Source organism: Bos javanicus, chromosome 8 (genome assembly GCF_032452875.1).
Source record: "Bos javanicus breed banteng chromosome 8, ARS-OSU_banteng_1.0, whole genome shotgun sequence".
Lineage (NCBI taxonomy): Eukaryota > Metazoa > Chordata > Mammalia > Artiodactyla > Bovidae > Bos > Bos javanicus.
This window is the reverse complement of record NC_083875.1, coordinates 62,377,876-62,395,785: the sequence shown is the minus strand read 5'-3', so window position 1 is coordinate 62,395,785 and position 17,910 is coordinate 62,377,876. Positions and strand designations below refer to the sequence as shown.

The 17,910-nt window shown below is 37.4% G+C and overlaps 1 protein-coding gene across 2 annotated transcripts in view; it reads right to left on the bottom strand.

The window, feature by feature from the left end:
* The window catches only part of DCAF10 (DDB1 and CUL4 associated factor 10), a 54,107-nt gene extending 37,187 nt beyond the window's left edge, over positions 1-16,920 (bottom strand). The window contains exons 1-2 of one of the 2 annotated variants that reach the window (XM_061425707.1): positions 16,247-16,920; positions 701-814 (exon numbers count right to left, since the gene is read on the bottom strand). In XM_061425707.1, the coding sequence (XP_061281691.1) occupies positions 701-814; positions 16,247-16,797 (665 nt within the window). In that variant the 5' untranslated portion in view covers positions 16,798-16,920. The remainder of the gene's footprint in view (positions 1-700; positions 815-16,246) is intronic. The other variant, XM_061425706.1, reaches the window with a different exon arrangement.
* Between the last annotated feature and the right edge of the window lie 990 nt (positions 16,921-17,910).

Below are 17,910 nucleotides of genomic sequence, written 5' to 3'. Positions count from 1 at the left end.
GAGCATTTCTTCTTTTTTGATAATTAAAAGTAATCATTACAAAAGTCATATAATCTCATTATATAGTTTTGAAAACAGAAAACTACTCATAATCCATTCATTCTAATATATCTACTGTAAGCATTTTAAAATACTTCCTCTAATCTTTTTCTTCTGCATGTCCTATTTATACAGTTTTTATGATTTTAACCTGTACTATTTCAAGCATTTGTCCATGTTGATATGCAGCATCTGTAATCATCATTTTAATGACTGTGTATTAGTCCACCAAACTATACAACTGCTATTTCCCACATTATTGAGAATTTAAGGAGCTTCAAACAATAAAGAAGTTCTCTGTGCCTATCTGTTTTTTTCCCCTCAACAGTTTGAATCTGGGGGCTGGTGGTGTGAGAGGCTAAGCAATGGCACTGCCCCAAAGTATTACAGGACTAACAAAATACATGGCTGAGGTTCATAATGATGGCCCTAAAACACAAAGAGAAAAGGTAAAATTATATGGAAGTGAAAAGGCATTTCAGAAAGATTCCAATCCAAATTGGTTAACAGTAACTTTTCTAATTAAAAGGAAAAGTTGCACAATTTACAAATGTGTACCATCTAGTACTGCTGGTCAAGGCATTATAAATTTTCACTAACTTCCAAAACAGAATATTTTGGGTCACATTAATAAAGTTTACTTTCTCACAGTAATACTAACCTTATATTATTTACACAGTCTTCATGAGCTTCAGAAAGTGTTTTTATGTGCTTTGAAGATATAGGATCAAAAAGTAGAACTTCAGTCTGTTCACAAGCAACTGTCAGCACTGACCTGGAAGGAAATGACACATTTCTTTTAGTTTATTTAGCATTCTCATTTTATTGATATTCATCTATTTATGACTATATAAGATATAGATGAATAACTTCTGTCCACATTAGTAGCAAATATTTAAAAGATTGAGACTATTCACTGTTCCAAGTAGTAGTAGGAAATACTACTCTCATACATTATGGTGAAGTATAAGCTGGATGCAGCTTGTATGGAGAGTACCAGTATCTAACAAAATTTTAAACGTGTATATCTTTTATCTCAACATTTTTTTTTCTGAGAATCCAATCTAGAGAAATAATAATTTCCAAATACAAAGAAGCACATATAAAGATATGCTTCATTGTAGGGAGAAACTGGAAGTAACCTAAGTGTACATGAAAGAAAGATCAATTATATAAGCCATAGTATATAATACTTTGAAAAATGGTACAACACTTAAAAAGGGATAACTTTATATGCATATGAAGAGCCTAAAAAACATATTTTTACATGAGAAAAGCTGGCTTCAGAAAAACATGCTTAAATGAGGCAACTTAAGAAAAGATCATATAAATTAGGCAGTTCTTCATCAGCATCTATTAAAATGCACTCAAAGGTCTAGCATACATCTTACCAAACCAGTTTTAGTCAAACTAAACCTTTTCTTTTATGGATTCTAGTACTGTTTCTTGTTTCAGCCCTTTCCTATTACAAAATTACATTTTTATAAACCTTTTACAAACACCATTTTTTAAACTTTTTTATTGAAGGATAATTGCTTTACAGATTTTTGTTGTTTTCTGTCAAACCTCAATATGAATCAGCCATCAGTTCAGTTGCTCAGTTGTGTCCAACTCTTTGCGACCCCATGAATTGCAGCACGCCAGGCCTCCCTGTCCATCACCAACTCCCGCAGTTCATCCAAACCCACGTCCATCAAATCCATGATGCCATCCAGCCATCTCATCCCGTCGTCCCCTTCTCCTCCTGCCCCCAATCCCTCCCAGCATCACAGTCTTTTCCAATGAGTCAACTCTTCGCATGAGGTGGCCAAAGTACTGGAGTTTCAGCTTTAGCATCATTCCTTCCAAAGAACACCCAGAACTGATCTCCTTTAGAATGAACTGGTTGGATCTCCTTGCAATCCAAGGGACTCTCAAGAGTCTTCTTCAACACCACAGTTCAAAAGCATCAATTCTTCAGTGCTCAGCTTTCTTTCCAACTCTCACATCCATACGTGACCACTGGAAAAACCACAGCCTTGATTAGACTGATCTTTGTTGGCAAAGTAATGTCTCTGCTTTTGAACATGCTATCTAGGTTGGTCATAACTTTCCTTCCAAGGAGTACAATCACCATCTGCAGTGATTTTGGATCCCAAAAAAATAAAGCTTGACACTGTTTACACTGTTTCCCCATCTATTTCCCAGGAAGTGATGGAACCAGATGCCATGATCTTCGTTTTCTGAATGTTGAGCTTTAAGCCAACATTTTCACTCTCCACTTTCACTTTCATCAAGAGGCTTTTGAGTTCCTCTTCACTTTCTGCCATAAGGGTGGTGTCATCTGCATATCTGAGGTTATTGATATTTCTCCCAGCAATCTTGCTTCTAACTTGTGCTTCTTCCAGCCCAGCATTTCTCATGATGTATTCTGCATATAAGTTAAATAAGCAGGGTGGAATTAGCCATAAGCATACCTATATCTGCTCCCTTTTGAAACTCCCTCCCATCTCCCTCCCCATCCCACCACTCTAGGTTGATACAGAGCCCATGTTTGAGTTTACTGAGCCATACAGCAAATTCCCGTTGGCTATTTTGTATATGGTAATGTAAGTTTCCATGTTACTCTTCCCATACATCTCACCCTCTCCCCATGTCCATAAGTCTATTCTCTACATCTGTTTCTCCATTGCTGCCCTATAAATAAATTCTTCAGTACCATTTTTCTATATTCCATATATGTGTTAGAATAAGATATTTATCTTTCTCTGACTCACTTTACTCTATACAATAGGTTCTAGGTTAATCCACCTCATCAGAACTGACTCAAATGCATTCCTGCTGAGTAATACTCTATTGTGTATATGTACCACAACTTCTTTATCCATTCATCTGTCGATGGACATCTAGGTTGCTTCCATGTTCTAGATATTGTATAGTGCTGCAATAAACAATGGGATACATGAGTCTTTTTCAACCCTGGTTTCCTCAGTGTATATGCCTAGGAGTGGGATTGCTGGGTCATATGGTGGTTTTATTCCTAGTTTTTTAAGGAATCTCCATACCATCTTCCTTAGTGACTATATCAATTTACACTCCCACCAATAGTACAAGAGTGTTCCCTTTTCTCCACACCTTCTCCAGCATTTATTGTTTGTAGACTTTTTGGTAATGGCCCTTCTGACCGGTATGAGGTGATATCTCATTGTGGTTTTGATTTGCACTTCTCTAATAATGAGTGATGTTGAGCATTATCTTTCTACATGGTTGTTAGCCATGTGTATGTCTTCTTTGGAGAAATGTCTGTTTAGGTCTTTTTCCCACTTTTTGAATTGTTTGTTTTTCCACCACTGAGTTGTATGAGCTGTTTGTATATTTTAGAAATTAATCCTTTGTCAGTTGTTTCATATGCTATTACTTTCTCCCATTCTGAGGGTTGTCTTATCACCTTGCTTATAGTTTCCTCTGCTGTGCAAAAGTTTTTAAGTTTAATCTGGTCCCACTTGCTTACTTTTGTTTTTATTTCCATCACTCTAGGAGGTGGGTCATGAAATTAAAAGACGCTTACTCCTTGGAAGGAAAGTTATGACCAACCTAGACAGCATATTCAAAAGCAGAGACATTACTTTGCCAACAAAGGTCCGCCTAGTCAAGGCTATGGTTTTTCCAGTGGTCATGTATGGATTTGAGAGTTAGACTGAGAAGAAAGCTGTGTGCCAAAGAACTGATGCTTTTGAACTGTGGTGTTGGAGAAGACTCTTGAGAGAGTCCCATGGACTGTAAGGAGATCCAACCAGTCCATTCTGAAAGAGATCAATCCTGGGTGTTCTTTGGAAGGAATGATGTTAAAGCTGAAACTCCAGTACTTTGGCCACCTCATGCAAAGAGCTGACTCACTGGAAAAGACTCATGCTGGGAGGGATTGGGGGCAGGAGGAAAAGGGGACGACAGAGGATGAGATGGCTGGATGGCATCACGGATTTGATGGACGTGGGTTTGGATGAACTGCGGGAGTTGGTGATGGACAAGGAGGCCTGGCGTGCTGCAATTCATGGGGTTGCAAAGAGTCGGACACAACTGAGTGACTGAACTGAACTGAGGAGGTGGGTAATAGAGGATCTTGCTTTGATTTATGTCATCGAGGGTTCTGCCTATGTTTTCCTCTAAGAGTTTTATAGTTTCTAGTCTTACATTTAGGTATTTAATCCATTTTGAGTTTATCTTTGTGTATGCTGTTAGGAAGTGTTCTAAATTCATACTTTTAAATGTAGCTGTCCAGTTTTCCCAGCACCATTTATTGAAGAGGCTGTCTTTGCCCCATTGTATATTCTTGCCTCCTTTGTCAAAATAAGGGCCCCATAGGTGCATGGGTTTATTTCTGGGCTTTCGGTCTTGTTCTACTGGTCTATATTTCTGTTTTTGTGTCACTACCATACTGTTCTGATGACTGTAGCTTTGTTGTATAATCTGAAGTCAGGGAAGTTGATTCCTCCAGCTCCACTCTTCTTTCTCAAGACTGCTTTGGCTATTCAGGGTCTTTTGTGTTTCCATATGAATTGTGAAATTTTTTGTTCTAGTTCTGTGAAAAATGTCATTGGTAATTTGATAGGGATTGCACTGAATCTGTAGATTGCATTTGGTGGTATAATCATTTTCACAATATTGATTCTTCCTACCCAGGAACATGGAATATCTCTCCATCTTTTTATGTCATCTTTGATTTCTTCCATCAGTGTCTTAAAATTTTCTGTGTACAGTTCTTTTGTCTCCTTAAGTTTATTCCAAGGTACTTAATTATTTTTGTTGCAATGGTGAATGAGATTGAATCCTTAATTTCTCTGATTTTTCATTGTTAGTATATAGAAATGCAAGTGATGTTTATGTATTGATTTTGTTTTTTTTTAAGTATACATGTATATTTATTTATGCATATAAGCACACATACATGTATATAAGCTAATATTATATATATACATATACACACACACAATTATCTACTGTTTAATATATATGTACATAAACGTATATATGTCACAACCTTCAGGGAAACATTTAAGTAACAGTCCAAAAATATACTGAATACATGATATAAGAATATTCAAAGCATTATAAATTTAATAAAAGATCAAAACAATAAAATTATGAGAATTAGTTTTGACAACTGAATTACCAGCCTGAAATGAAGTTGTATATAATTTATTCTGGAAAATTCAGTAACAAATAATAACAAAACTATTTTCCCTTACCAAAATTCATACCTAGGCAAGTTTTTTAGCTCTCAAAATACAAAAGATAGGCAGAATATCATCAACTTAAGTATTTTAGAATTAGTTACCAACCGAGTACCTTTGCAATGCATATTTTTTTTTCAAATTCGAAATAAAATTTCTCTATGTGTTTCATAGCAGAACACATATACACACACTTATACATGCACACACAGCTGAATGGTTGTCAAGACTTGGTTTTTGGCTAAAAGAAACAATGCACTGTATTAAATCTTGCCAAATATTTTGTTTTATTCTTACTCTGTTTGATTCATATCCGGCAAGTATTTTACCATCTTTCCAAATACAGACAGACTTTGGAGATGAAGTTTCAGTTCCAGACCACCACAACAAAACCAATATCACAATAAAGCAAGTTACACAAAGTTCTTGCTTCCCTTATGCATACAAAAGTTATGTTCACTATTCTGTAGTCTATTAAGTGTGCAACAGTAGTGTATCTTAAAAAGAAACATATATATCTTAATTTAAAAATTCTTGATTGATAAAAAATGCTAACCAGCATCTGTCTGTGCTGTGTATGCTTAATCGCTCAGTCGTGTCCTGTTCTCTGTGACCCCATGGACTGCAGCCCACCAGGCTCCTCTGTCTACGGGATTTGCCAGGCAAGAATACTGGAGTGGGTTGCCATTTCCTTCTCCATGTGTATTGATTTTGTATCCTACAACCTTGCTAAATTCACTGATTAGCTCTAGTAATTTTCTGATACTATCTTTAGGGTTTTCTATGTACAGTATCATGTCATCTGCAAACAGTGAGAGCTTTACTTCCTCTTTTCCAATCTGGATTCCTTTTATTTCTTTTTCTTCTTTGACTACTGTAGCTAGGACTTTCAGAACTATGTTGAATAGCGGTGAAAGTGGACACCCTTTTCTTGTTCCTGATCTTCGGGGGAATGCTTTCAGTTTTTCACCATTGAGAATAATGTTTGCTGTAGGCTTATCATATATGGCCTTTACTATATTGAGGCAGGTTCCTTCTATGCCTATTTTTTGAAGAGTTTTAATCATAAATGGGTGCTGAATTTTGTCAAAGGTCTTTTCTGCATCTATTGAGATTATCTTATGGCTTTTATCTTTCAATTTGTTAACAGGGTGTATCCCATTGATTGATTTGCATATATTGAAGAATCCTTGCATTCCTGGAATAAACCCAACTTGATCATGGTGTATGAGAGTTTTGATGTGTTGCTGAATTCTGTTTGCTAAAATTTTGTTGAGGATTTTTGCATCTGTGTTCATCAGTGATATTGGCCTATAGTTTTGTGTTGTCTTTGGTTTTGGTATCAGGGTGACGGTGGCCTCAAAGAATGAGTTTGGAAATGTTTCTTCCTCTGCAATTTGTTGAAAGTTTTAGAAGGACAGGCATTAGCTCTTCTCTAAATGTTTGACAGAATTCTATAAAGCCATCTGGTCCTGGGCTTTTGTTTTTTGGGAGATTTTTGATCACAGCTTCAATTTCAGTGCTTGTAATTGGGTTGGTCATAATTTCTATTTCTTCCTGGTTCAGTCTTGGAAGATTGAACTTTTCTAAGAATTTGTCCATTTCTTTTAGGTTATCCATTTTATTGCCATATAGTTGTTCATAGTAGTCTCTTATAATCCTTTTATTTCTGCATTGTTTGTTGTAACCTCTACTTTGTCATTTCTAATTTGGTGATTTGATTCTTTTTTTCTTGATGAGTCTGGCTAAAGGTTTGTCACTTTTATCTTCTCAAAGAACCAGCTTTTAGTTTTATTAATCTTTACTACTGTTTCTTTCATTTCTTTTTATTTCTGCTCAGATCTTTATGATTTCTTTCCCTCTACTAACTTTGGGGGTTTTTTTGTTCTTCTTTTTCCAGTTGTTTTAGGTGTAAAGTCAGGTTGTCTATTTGATGTTTTTCTTGTTTCTTGAGGTATGATTGTATTGCTATTAACTTCCCTCTTAAGACTGCTTTTGCTACATCCCATAGGTTTTGAGTTGTCGTGTTTTCATTGTCACTTGTTTCTAGAAATTTTTTGATTTCCCTTCTGATTTCTTCAGTAACCTATTGGTTATTTAGAAACATGTTGTTTAACCTCCATGTGTTTGTGTTTCTTACATTTTTCTTGTAATTGATATTGAGTCTCATAGCATTGTAGTCAGAGAAGATGCGTGATATGATTTCAATTTTCTTAAATTTACTGAGGTTTGTTTTGTGACCCAAGATGTGGTCTATCCTGGAGAATGTTCCAAGTGCACTTGAGAAGGTGTATTCTTCTGCCTTTGGATGGAATGTCCTGAAGATAACAATGAGATCCATCTCATCTAATGTATCATGTAAGACTTGTGGTTCCTTATTAATTTTCTGTTTTGATGATCTGTCCATCAAAACTGGGGGTGTTTAAAGTCTCCTACTATTATTGTGTTACTGTCAATTTCTTTTATGTCTGATAGTCAAACACCATTTTGATTTCTGAAAATCTATTGTCTTTTATTGATTTTGTCTTAGTTTTCTGTAAATACTGATATTTTAGACTCAGACCTAGCAAACGAAATCTTGATTTCAATTCAAGATTGAAATGCATTGATTTTACTTTCAAATGAAATTCTGAAAGTGCAATCTTTTCAATTTATAATTCCAAAAGCACATGGGATTTTTACACTTTAAGATGAAAGTGCATAAGATAGAATTCTAAATGGCCAAACTTTAAAATTCAGAACAAATGATTAACAAGGTAAGGGGAAACATCTACTAAATTCAAAGTTTTTCCATATTTAGAAATCATGAAATTATCCTTTAAAGGATGTTCGTCTAAATCCTTTTGTGAGGTATCTGAATTTAAAAAATTTAATAATATCTGAAGGATTTTTGTTTTAGTTGACTACCATGAGTAAAAATGTTCAAATATATGTAGTTTTAGAAGATGCATAAATATTTCTTTTTGTTAGAAGAATCATGAAATGAACTTGTCTTCTTTTCATGCATAAAAGTAATGAATCAATGATTTTTGGAAAGTCTTAATATTAAGCATTATAAACAAGAGAGCTATTGAAAGATCAATAAGACTGATGGTTATTTTTTCATTTTAATATAATCTATTTTTGTACATGGCATAATTTGTAACTTTTAAAACTAGATGTCATTTGTCCCAACATCAAACTCTATACCTTTGTAAATTCCATCTCTGTCATATATAGATTTTCTTTTAGGACTCTATATTCTATTTCATGCAATTTCTAAAAGGTCTGGCAAGTAGCAAAGCAAGACCCCCTCACTGCCCCAATAAACATTTTTAGGGGAGGCTAATATCATACTCTCTTTTCCAAATGAATTTTAGATATAGTATGTCAGGTCCTACTAAAAAATTTTGTTGGTATTTTTATTAGGATGCAGTGACTTTACAAATTAATCTGGTACAATTTATATCATACAGCATTGGATCATCTCATCAGTAATATGCACAGTTTTCCATATATTTAAGACATTCTTAGCAAGAGAACTATAACAATTCTTTGTACATCCTTATACATTTAGAACTGACATAGGAAGTTATACATACAGATACATATCCACCTGTGGATTTTGAGGTTGTAATAAATCTATAGAAAAGTTTGCATAGAGTTGATAGTTTTACAATACAGAGACTTCCAATCCTTGAACATGACATATCTCCATTTGCAATGGAGATTTTCTCCATGTAGATCATGCCTATCTTTCATTAGATCTATTCTTGGGTACTTGAGATATTTTTTGATGCTCTTGTAAATGTTCTTTTTAAAATTTTGTTTCATTTGCTGCTGGTGTACAGAAGGCCAACTGATTTTTTAAATGTTATTTATTCATCAATCTTATTTTAATATTTATCACGTTATTTTAGGTTTTCTTTGTCAATTATCATTAATCATCTACAAACAACTGCTTTCTTATTTTTAATACTTTTTTTCCTTGCTGCACCAGCTAGGACCTTCAGTGCAATGTTGAACAGAAATGTTTATATAGCAATCACTCTTGTCTTATTCCTGATCTTTAAGAATACATTCACCATTTCATCATTAAGCACAATGTTTGCTATAGGGTTTGTTTGTTTGTTTTGGTAGATTCCTACTATTGGATTAAGGAAATTCTCTTCTACCTCAAATCTGTTACATTTTTTTTCATTAATATACATTAAAGTATATGAAATATTTTTTAACATTTACTGAAATTATCCTATAGTTTTAAAATGTTAATGTAGTGATTTACAATTAATATATTTTCTAATGTCAAATCAATCTTTCATTTCTACCATATTGCTACATTCAGTTGGCTAAAAAGGTGGATTCACATCTCTGGCTACCCTCCTTTTGCAGAGCTTGGCCCTGAAATTTCCTCACTGCCTCAGTTCTCTACTCCCTTCAAACATAACTGTTTATATCTTATATTAGATATTGATGTTTTTCTGTAGATTTTCTAATTATTCTCAGTTGGAGGGTTGGTCCAAACCACCTATTCTGCTACTTCTGGAAAGCTACAATCTCTGCTTCTTGCATCTAAAATTATATCCCCCTTTTCATTCTAAATATTGTTTATCTGGGTATTCTATTGATCAATTTAATGAGCATGTTTCATTATTCTTTGTCTTTTCAAAGACAAATCTTTCTGTTGCGTATTTCTATTGATTTTTAGAATTTCAATAATTTTTTGCTATATTTCTGTATTTCCTTCCTTTGGCTTTCTTCAGATTTACTTTGTTATAACTTCACTATTCTGTTATTGTTTCTTGAGATAGATACTCTAATTAATTTTCCTTGTCTTCCTTTCTAGTTTATTAAAAACCATAATTTTCATACTAAGTACAGATTTATTTATATCCCACAACTTTTGAGATGTGGTATTTTCATCTAGTTCTAAATATTTCTAATTTCCATTATCATTTCTACTTTGACTTATGAGCTATTTATAAATTTTTACTTATAAATATTTAACTTGAAAATACATGCTATTGATTTCTAGCAATCACATTATCCTGAGAAACTATTTAATGACAATCTTTTGAAATATGTGGCCTTATAAGAGAGGAATTTTTAACTCATCTTTGTGTGTGGGGGGTGGGGGGAAGCCATGAGGCAGCTGTTACATAAGTGTGATATTAAAAAATACTAAATATTCAATAGTAATATAAATTAACATGAATAAAAATTTTAAATTTAAAAAATTAAAAAATAGGCTAACCTATAGGTTATAAAAACGCTTGCCAAGTGATATCAATTCTAACTCAAATTGTTCATCAAATTATTCTAGTAACTCCCAAACATTTATTAATTTTAGAAATTGTAGCCATAATTATCTCTTTGACCCAGATGCCTTTGTTTGGAGCATGAACTGCCATAGGAAACTGCATAAAGACCCTCCAAGAATTTCCACATTAAACAGGTAGTCATCATATAAAACAAACATGGTTACAAAAGAGGAAGGAAGGAATGATAAACTAGGAGTGCTGCTGCTGCTAAGTCACGTCAGTCGTGTCCAACTCTGTGCGACCCCATAGACGGCAGCCCACCAGGCTCCCCCGTCCCTGGGAGTCTCCAGGCAAGAACACTGGAGTGGGTTGCCATTTCCTTCTCCATTGCGTGAAAGTGAAAAGTGAAAGTGAAGTCCCTCAGTCGCGTCCGACTCCTAGCGACCCCATGGACTGCAGCCTACCAGGCTCCTCCATCCGTGGGATTTACCAGGCAAAAGTACTGGAGTGGCTTGCCATTGTAGGAGATTTTTTTTTTTCATTGTAGGAGATTAACAGATACAAACCACTACAGATAAAATAGATAAGCAACAAGGATTTACTATACAGCACAAAGTATAGTCAATATCTTATAACATCTATAATGGAAAAAAATCTGAAAAAATATACATATATCTAAGTCACTTTTCTGTATACCTGAAACTAACACAATATTGTAAAGCAACTATATTTGTTTAAAAATTCCTTATAAATAAGTAGTTATTAAGTAACTTGTGGTCTTGATAAGTAAAAAAAAAAAAAAATCACTCTTAATAGCAATAAAATAGTTCATGGAGCTGAATCCTCTTTTTATCTTTTGCTGCAGTTAACAGTAAGTATACTGGAAAAAATTTAGCCCTTATAATGCTTGTCGTTAATTTTTACATTCAATTATATTAATAACTAAGTCACAAAATAATTGATACATCATATTTGATATCAAACCTAATCCTTCAGCCCAGATGAGACATAATGTAATACAGTAGTTAAGAGCATAAACCAGAGTACAAATCCTTTGTGTTTAACATCCTTTCTGCATCTCAGTTCTCTCAACTAAATGTTTCTGATATAGAGAACACTTACTTTGGCAGTCATGTTCATTAATAAAGTGAGTGTTACTAATGCCTATGCTGGGTATGTATTCAGTGGCTTTTGGGAAAATTATACCACTAAATAAAGGTGAAATTCAGTCAGAATGGTAAGATTAGGGATCTGTATCCATATGGTATTCATCCACAAACCACCCCACTGACCTCATTTACCTGCCACGGGTTCTATCCTGCAGTGGGTGTTCACACTTTGTCAAGAGAGTTAACGTTTGGATGGTGCCTCCAGTAGTGCCATTACTCTCATCTGACTGCTCCTTTTATCTCTGGATCTCCCAAGAGTCTAGTTACCACAAATGGGTTACTCTAGGAGATCCTATGGAAGGTGCTTAAGTACTAGGAGGACACTCAGTGGACTTGGGGCAGTAACTAACTATTCAACCACCATGGATATATATTAATATTTTAACAACTGGTACAGCTGAACCAATGTGTACTAGCTGAACATCAGGCCTGAATGCGGTACTCTATACTCTTTAGAAGTAGTACTGTTTCTATGTCTGCCTGATTTAACTGAGGTATGCTATAATGTACATTAATATCAACTCTATGATAATAAGTTTTCTCTTTTCTCCTTGAAATTATCAATTTTGGATGTATATAAGTTAAAAAACTCAATTTCAGAATTTTTTTATTTTTCAGGTGAATTGATCTGAATATAAAGTAACCTGTCTAGTAATTTTTTTGCCTTAAAGCCCATTTTGTTGATATTGAATATAGCTCACCAGCTTTCTTTTGCTTAGGTGTTTGATATATCCTCTTTATCTTATGTACAAGAAGTACATTTAGTACTTCTATATTATAATTAGTAATATTTGTATTTATTTTCAGTGATTCTTTGTGTTTTATTATACCTTTTCTACTTTTCTTCCCTTTCCCTTTCTTGTCTTCTAGAATATGTTTTCCTCATTCTAAAATTTTTTTCTTCTAGTCCTGAAATAATACACTTGTCTTTTGGTGGTTACCTTGTACATTTCAGTATGTACACATTAAAGCCTAAAGTGAATATATCACAATTCTCCCTCAAAAAAATAAGGAACTTCGAACATCCGTTCATAATTTATATGCTATTGTTGTCTTCTATTTTAGCTACATCTTTGTTAATCCCAAAAAACAAAATCAGATTGTTTTACATACAAATTTCCCACCTTCTTTGATCTTCATTCCTTCTAATATCTCAAGACCTTACAGCTGAAAACACTTTCTTCTCTCTGAACTTAGAATTCCATTACTGAAGGTCTGGTGGCAAATTTACAGAGCTTTGATTGGATGCTTATGTATTTATCTCATCTTTGTTCTCGACAAGAACAAAGAACCCATATTTGCTGGGTATAGACATTCAGGTTGGCAGTTTTTCCCAGCATACTGAATTGTAATCACCACTATCCTCTAATTTACACTATTACTGATGACTGATTGGCTTTCACTTGCATAGTTACTCCTTTGAAGGCCTTTTTCCCTCTGGCTTTTACTATTTTATATCTGTTGTCCTGCAGTTTCCTATATGGCAAGGGAGAATTCCTGCTAGGTGTGTGTCAGGTTTCTTAAATCATTTGATACCTTTCTTCAATTCTGGAAAGTTCTCAGCTATTGCTGCTTCAAGTTTGTTTTATCCTATTATTGCATTTTCGTTAGGAACTAACCAAATACACAGTACGCATTTTTTTCTTTGTGCTTTGTGTCACCAATCCTCCTTCATATTTTCAGTCTCTTTGCCTCTCTTGTCTGCAATCTGGTTAAGTTCTTCACTTCTATTTTCCACTATACTAATTCTCTCTACATCAGTGCCTAATGTATTCTTATAGAGGATAGCGTAAGAAAGTCCATATTATTGCAAATATCAAATTTCCTTTTTCAAAATGCCATTTTAGGAGGTGACACACTTATCTTGACAATGCTGCTATTGCTTAAAACATTTTACAGTTCTTTACAAATTACCTTCTGGTCCACGTAGCCTTCATTTTTCTTTCTTAGTGCCAAATTGTTTCTAGTCTGGTCTCTATCAAATACTTAATTTTAATTCTTACCTTCTGTATCACCTCTTCTTTTTGTACTGAGAAGTCCTTGTCAGTGGTTACAGTATCCAGTAAGCTGATTTAACTTATATGTAACTGAAGGATATGTGAAATCATCTCATTTAACAAGATATGTCAATTTATATAAAACCATTTTAAGTCCTATAAAAATTGGGGCATATTAGATGTAGTCAGAAGACTAAAAAATTAAAACACTGAACTATTTTCACCTATTACCTTGACAGAAATGAAAAAGAATGGCAATGTGCAACACTGGCAAGGGTACAGGAAGACAAGCACTTTCATTGGGACTGATAAGAATAAGGATTGGTACAGTCTTCACAAAGGACAATTTAATAATAGGAATCCAAAATCTTCATAACCTTTTACTCATTCTAAGGACTTACCATAAGGACATAAATTTAAAATATCAGTTTAGAGGTTTTATTTTAACCAATGAAAAATTTTAAACAATGCTGTAGAAGTATATTCATTAACATAGATAATTTATAATGTATGAAAAAAAGCAGGCTATAAAACAGTAGGTTCTATTTTTATGTTAAACATACAAAGGGAGTTCCATGTAGTGCAATGGTTAGGACTCGGCACTCTCACTGCCATGGCCCATGTTCAATCCCTGGTCAGGGAACTAAGACCCACAAGCTGCACATGGTGCAGTGAAGAAGAAAATTTTTTTTTAACAAATAAAAAAGATATATACAAAGAAAAAGATTCCTTAGATATCCATTTACTCTCTGGGATCATAATGGATATTCAGCTTCTTTTAGTTTCATTTACTGTCTAGGTTTTCTACAGTAAGTAATTAGTAATTGTACAGTTGCATGTTATTGCATGAAATATCAGAGTACCTAAATAAAAGTACCACCCTTTACAAAAATGTTACTATAGGAAAACATAGCCCATATTCAAACAAGAACTATCAGTAATATACTCCTCATTCTTACAGTACTGGTAATGAGAATTCCTTCTTCATAACTCATTCTATCCCTCTCACCCTCTACCTAAAATTCCACCTTCAAAGAGTAGAAACAACTATTTCTGAAGGCCTGAGAAAACAGGTAGGAGGCTGGAAGGAAAGGAGCTGAGATATGCTGAAGAGAGGAACTGAAGGGTTATGAAGAACAAACTGCTGATATTTTGGAAGAAACTTTAGGAATAGCACTTGGTTGGAGGAAGGAGTGAGGAGAGGAGGTTCCACAGATAAACTTCAGCAGAATAGTTTCTCCTCTCACCAATCTTCCCTGTATTCCGGTGCACAGTCACTGTTTCAAGTCAACTACTATATTAAGAAAAAGCATTTGCAAGTGAAATGAAATAGGGTGTACCTGCTCCGTGACCCCAGATTCTAATACTTTGCTCCTTCGTTAGCATATTTTATGTCTTTATTCAGCACAATTTTTCCTTTGTTAAGCTATCGTCTTTCAGTTTGAACCATAGGTCGTTTGACATACCAGTTCCTTCATCTGAAATATTTCTATCCCCTCCTCAATACTGTCTTGACTAATTTATCTCCTACTCATCTTTCCATCTTGGTTAAGTGTCACTTTCTCAGGGAAACCTTGAACACCCTAGTCCACAACAGGTTCTTTCCAGCCTTTATCTCAACTTGTAAATATACATTATGAAATTATCTAGTATGCTTATTAATGTCTAGTTGAACCAATAGGCCCCAAGACTAAGGAACGGGATGCCATTTGTTGTTTTGCTCACGACTGCCACCTCTGCCTCTGGAGCGTAACAAGTGCTCAACAAATACATGCTGAATGAGGGACTGAGTGAATGAACAACTAAGCAAATGACTAGGAATCCAGAGGCCCTGATTTGGTAAGAGTTGTATTATTTATGTCCCCTCATGGTGGAACCCTGTATAAAGTTTTTCCTTTGACTGCTGTTGAACTTGTTCCTGTACTCAAATAACAAAGTTTAAAAAATAGATATCACTTTGAAAATTCTCCATAGCTCAAAGTAAACCGAGGCCAAACATGGTATTTTAATTAGCCAAGAAAAAGGCTAGATACCGTTAACAGAACATCTAATCTAGCCTGGAAACTTCACAGATGCCCACATCACAAGATATCTCTCTGCAGGATCTTAGTATCTTACTGGAGAAAAGGAACGAAGGAATCCATATTTGTACCCTCAGCGCAGGTCGGGTACAAGGAACAGGGATTCTGCAGGCTCCATACCCTTGACAAAGCTTAGGTGGGAAAAACATGCCTAGGGTGCCAGGGGGAAATGGGAATTTATTCAAAGTGAACTTATTGAGCATCTACGGTGTACCAGAAAACCTTAACTCTGGACTGGCTCTGACAAACCCGCCGGGATTGCTTTAGTCACTTCGGAGAGCTCTGGTCCAGAAGAGGAGCAAACCAGCCCCGGGTTCGCCTACCTCCAAGTGCCGGACGGGGCCTCCAACAGCGACAGAGCGCTTCACAGAGTCAGGGGCACGAAAGCCGGCCGCCCCACAGGGACTCCCAAACCCCAGGCCTGGCTGGGCGAGCAGGCCCCGGGCAGCCGCCCACCGGCAGCCTCGCCAGGAGGAGGCGGGTCCCCGCCCTCCGAGGGGCCGCGCTTACCCGTCGGGCGAGTACTCGAGGTTGAAGACTGCCCCGTGGGTGCGGGTGCTGAGGTACACCGAATCCGCGGGATGGATGGAACCATAGAGGTTAGTCATGGTGCGGAAATTGTCCCGCGCCGGGTCCACGAACAGCCCGCGGCCCAGGCTGCGCTCTCTCAGCCACCCGAAGAGCCGTGCGCCAGGGCCGCCCAGGCGGGCTTTGAGGCAGGGTTGGCCACGGCTCCCGGCCCTGCAGTCAGGCCCGGGTGGCCGGCGTGGCGGGGAAGGCGGTGAAGGATCTCCTTGAGCGGAAGCGGCTGAGGACTCTGGAGCTCCGGGGAGCCCGAACTCCCGCGCGCGCCCGCCGGGGGGCTCCGAGGGGGCGCAAGGACTGCGAGGGCTCCCTCCGGGCAACGGGGGAGGGGCTGCGTCAGCCCTGGGCTGTAGTGGCGAGGGCGGGGAAGGGAGCGGCCCGGCAGCAGCCGCCTCTCTCCTATAGGATGCCGGCTCCTCAGCCCCAGCTCCAGCCGCCCTGTTCCCTCCGGGGCAACGGAGCCCGAGGGGAAACATGGCCAACGCCCCCGCCCCCGGCTCCCGGCCGCAGCACAGCCGGCCAACACCTCAGTACTCCCGCTCCAGCCGCCACTTCCGGCGTGCCGCCGCCTAACCTCGCCGGCTGGGAAACCCGCGCCGCCTCTCGGTATCATCCGCCGGGGACCAAGAAAGCGGAGACACCATTCGACTGGGGGTGCCACAGTCGAGAGGGTTGGACGTCTAGAGCTACTGTGTGTGTGCGACAGTGAGGCTGCCCAGGGCCTAGGCTGCATGGGGTAGCGCTAGCACCCGGGAACTGCGTGCCTTATTGTCAGTATGTGGTTATCAATGACCAGACTGTGTCTTTGGGGATGACAGGGTCTGATTGGTCAGTCCAAGAGGCTGAGTATGATTGGGTACTGTTTACATAATCATCTCTACTTTACACTGAGACCAACGAAGGTAAGAAATGACCATATTATGTGCTGCTCACACAGTAAGCAGCATGGTGTACTGCCTACTCGGCCTGGGAATCTAGGGACTCAGGTTTAACTTCTGCACTGAAAAGCCCTGGATGGCACAGCGCCTGGGGCTTACTGCTGCCCTGGAGCTCTGCCCAGTTACCAGCAACTTTACCTACTAGGTCAAGCCTTTACCAAAGCCTTCCTCTCTGCAAGGAGCATATACCCAGCCAGGAGTCACTGAGAGGAGCCGAAATCTTAATTCAACCTTACAAGCGACAGAGCCCAGGGTCAATCCTGCTTACATCTGCCAAGCAGGGCATAGAGGGCATAACAGATGCTGTTAGTGCTGCTGAAGCTAAATACATAGAATTCATTTGCAGAAAAAGCTTATCTGGAACTGGGGTGTTTCTTGAGGAGAGAAGGAAAGTCTTCAAGGAAGGGAACCTTGAGGTATAAGAAGAGGTAGGTGTAAGAAATGACAACCCTTCCGGGCCTTGGAGCTTCCCTGGTGGCTCAGCTGGTAAAGAATCTGTCTGCAATGCAGGAGACCTGGGTTCGATCCCTGGGTTGGGAAGATTCCCCTGGAGAAGGAAAAGGCTACCCACTCCAGTATTGTGACCTGGAGAATTCCATGGATTGTATAGTCCATGGGGTCACCAAGAGTCAGACACGACTGAGAGACTTT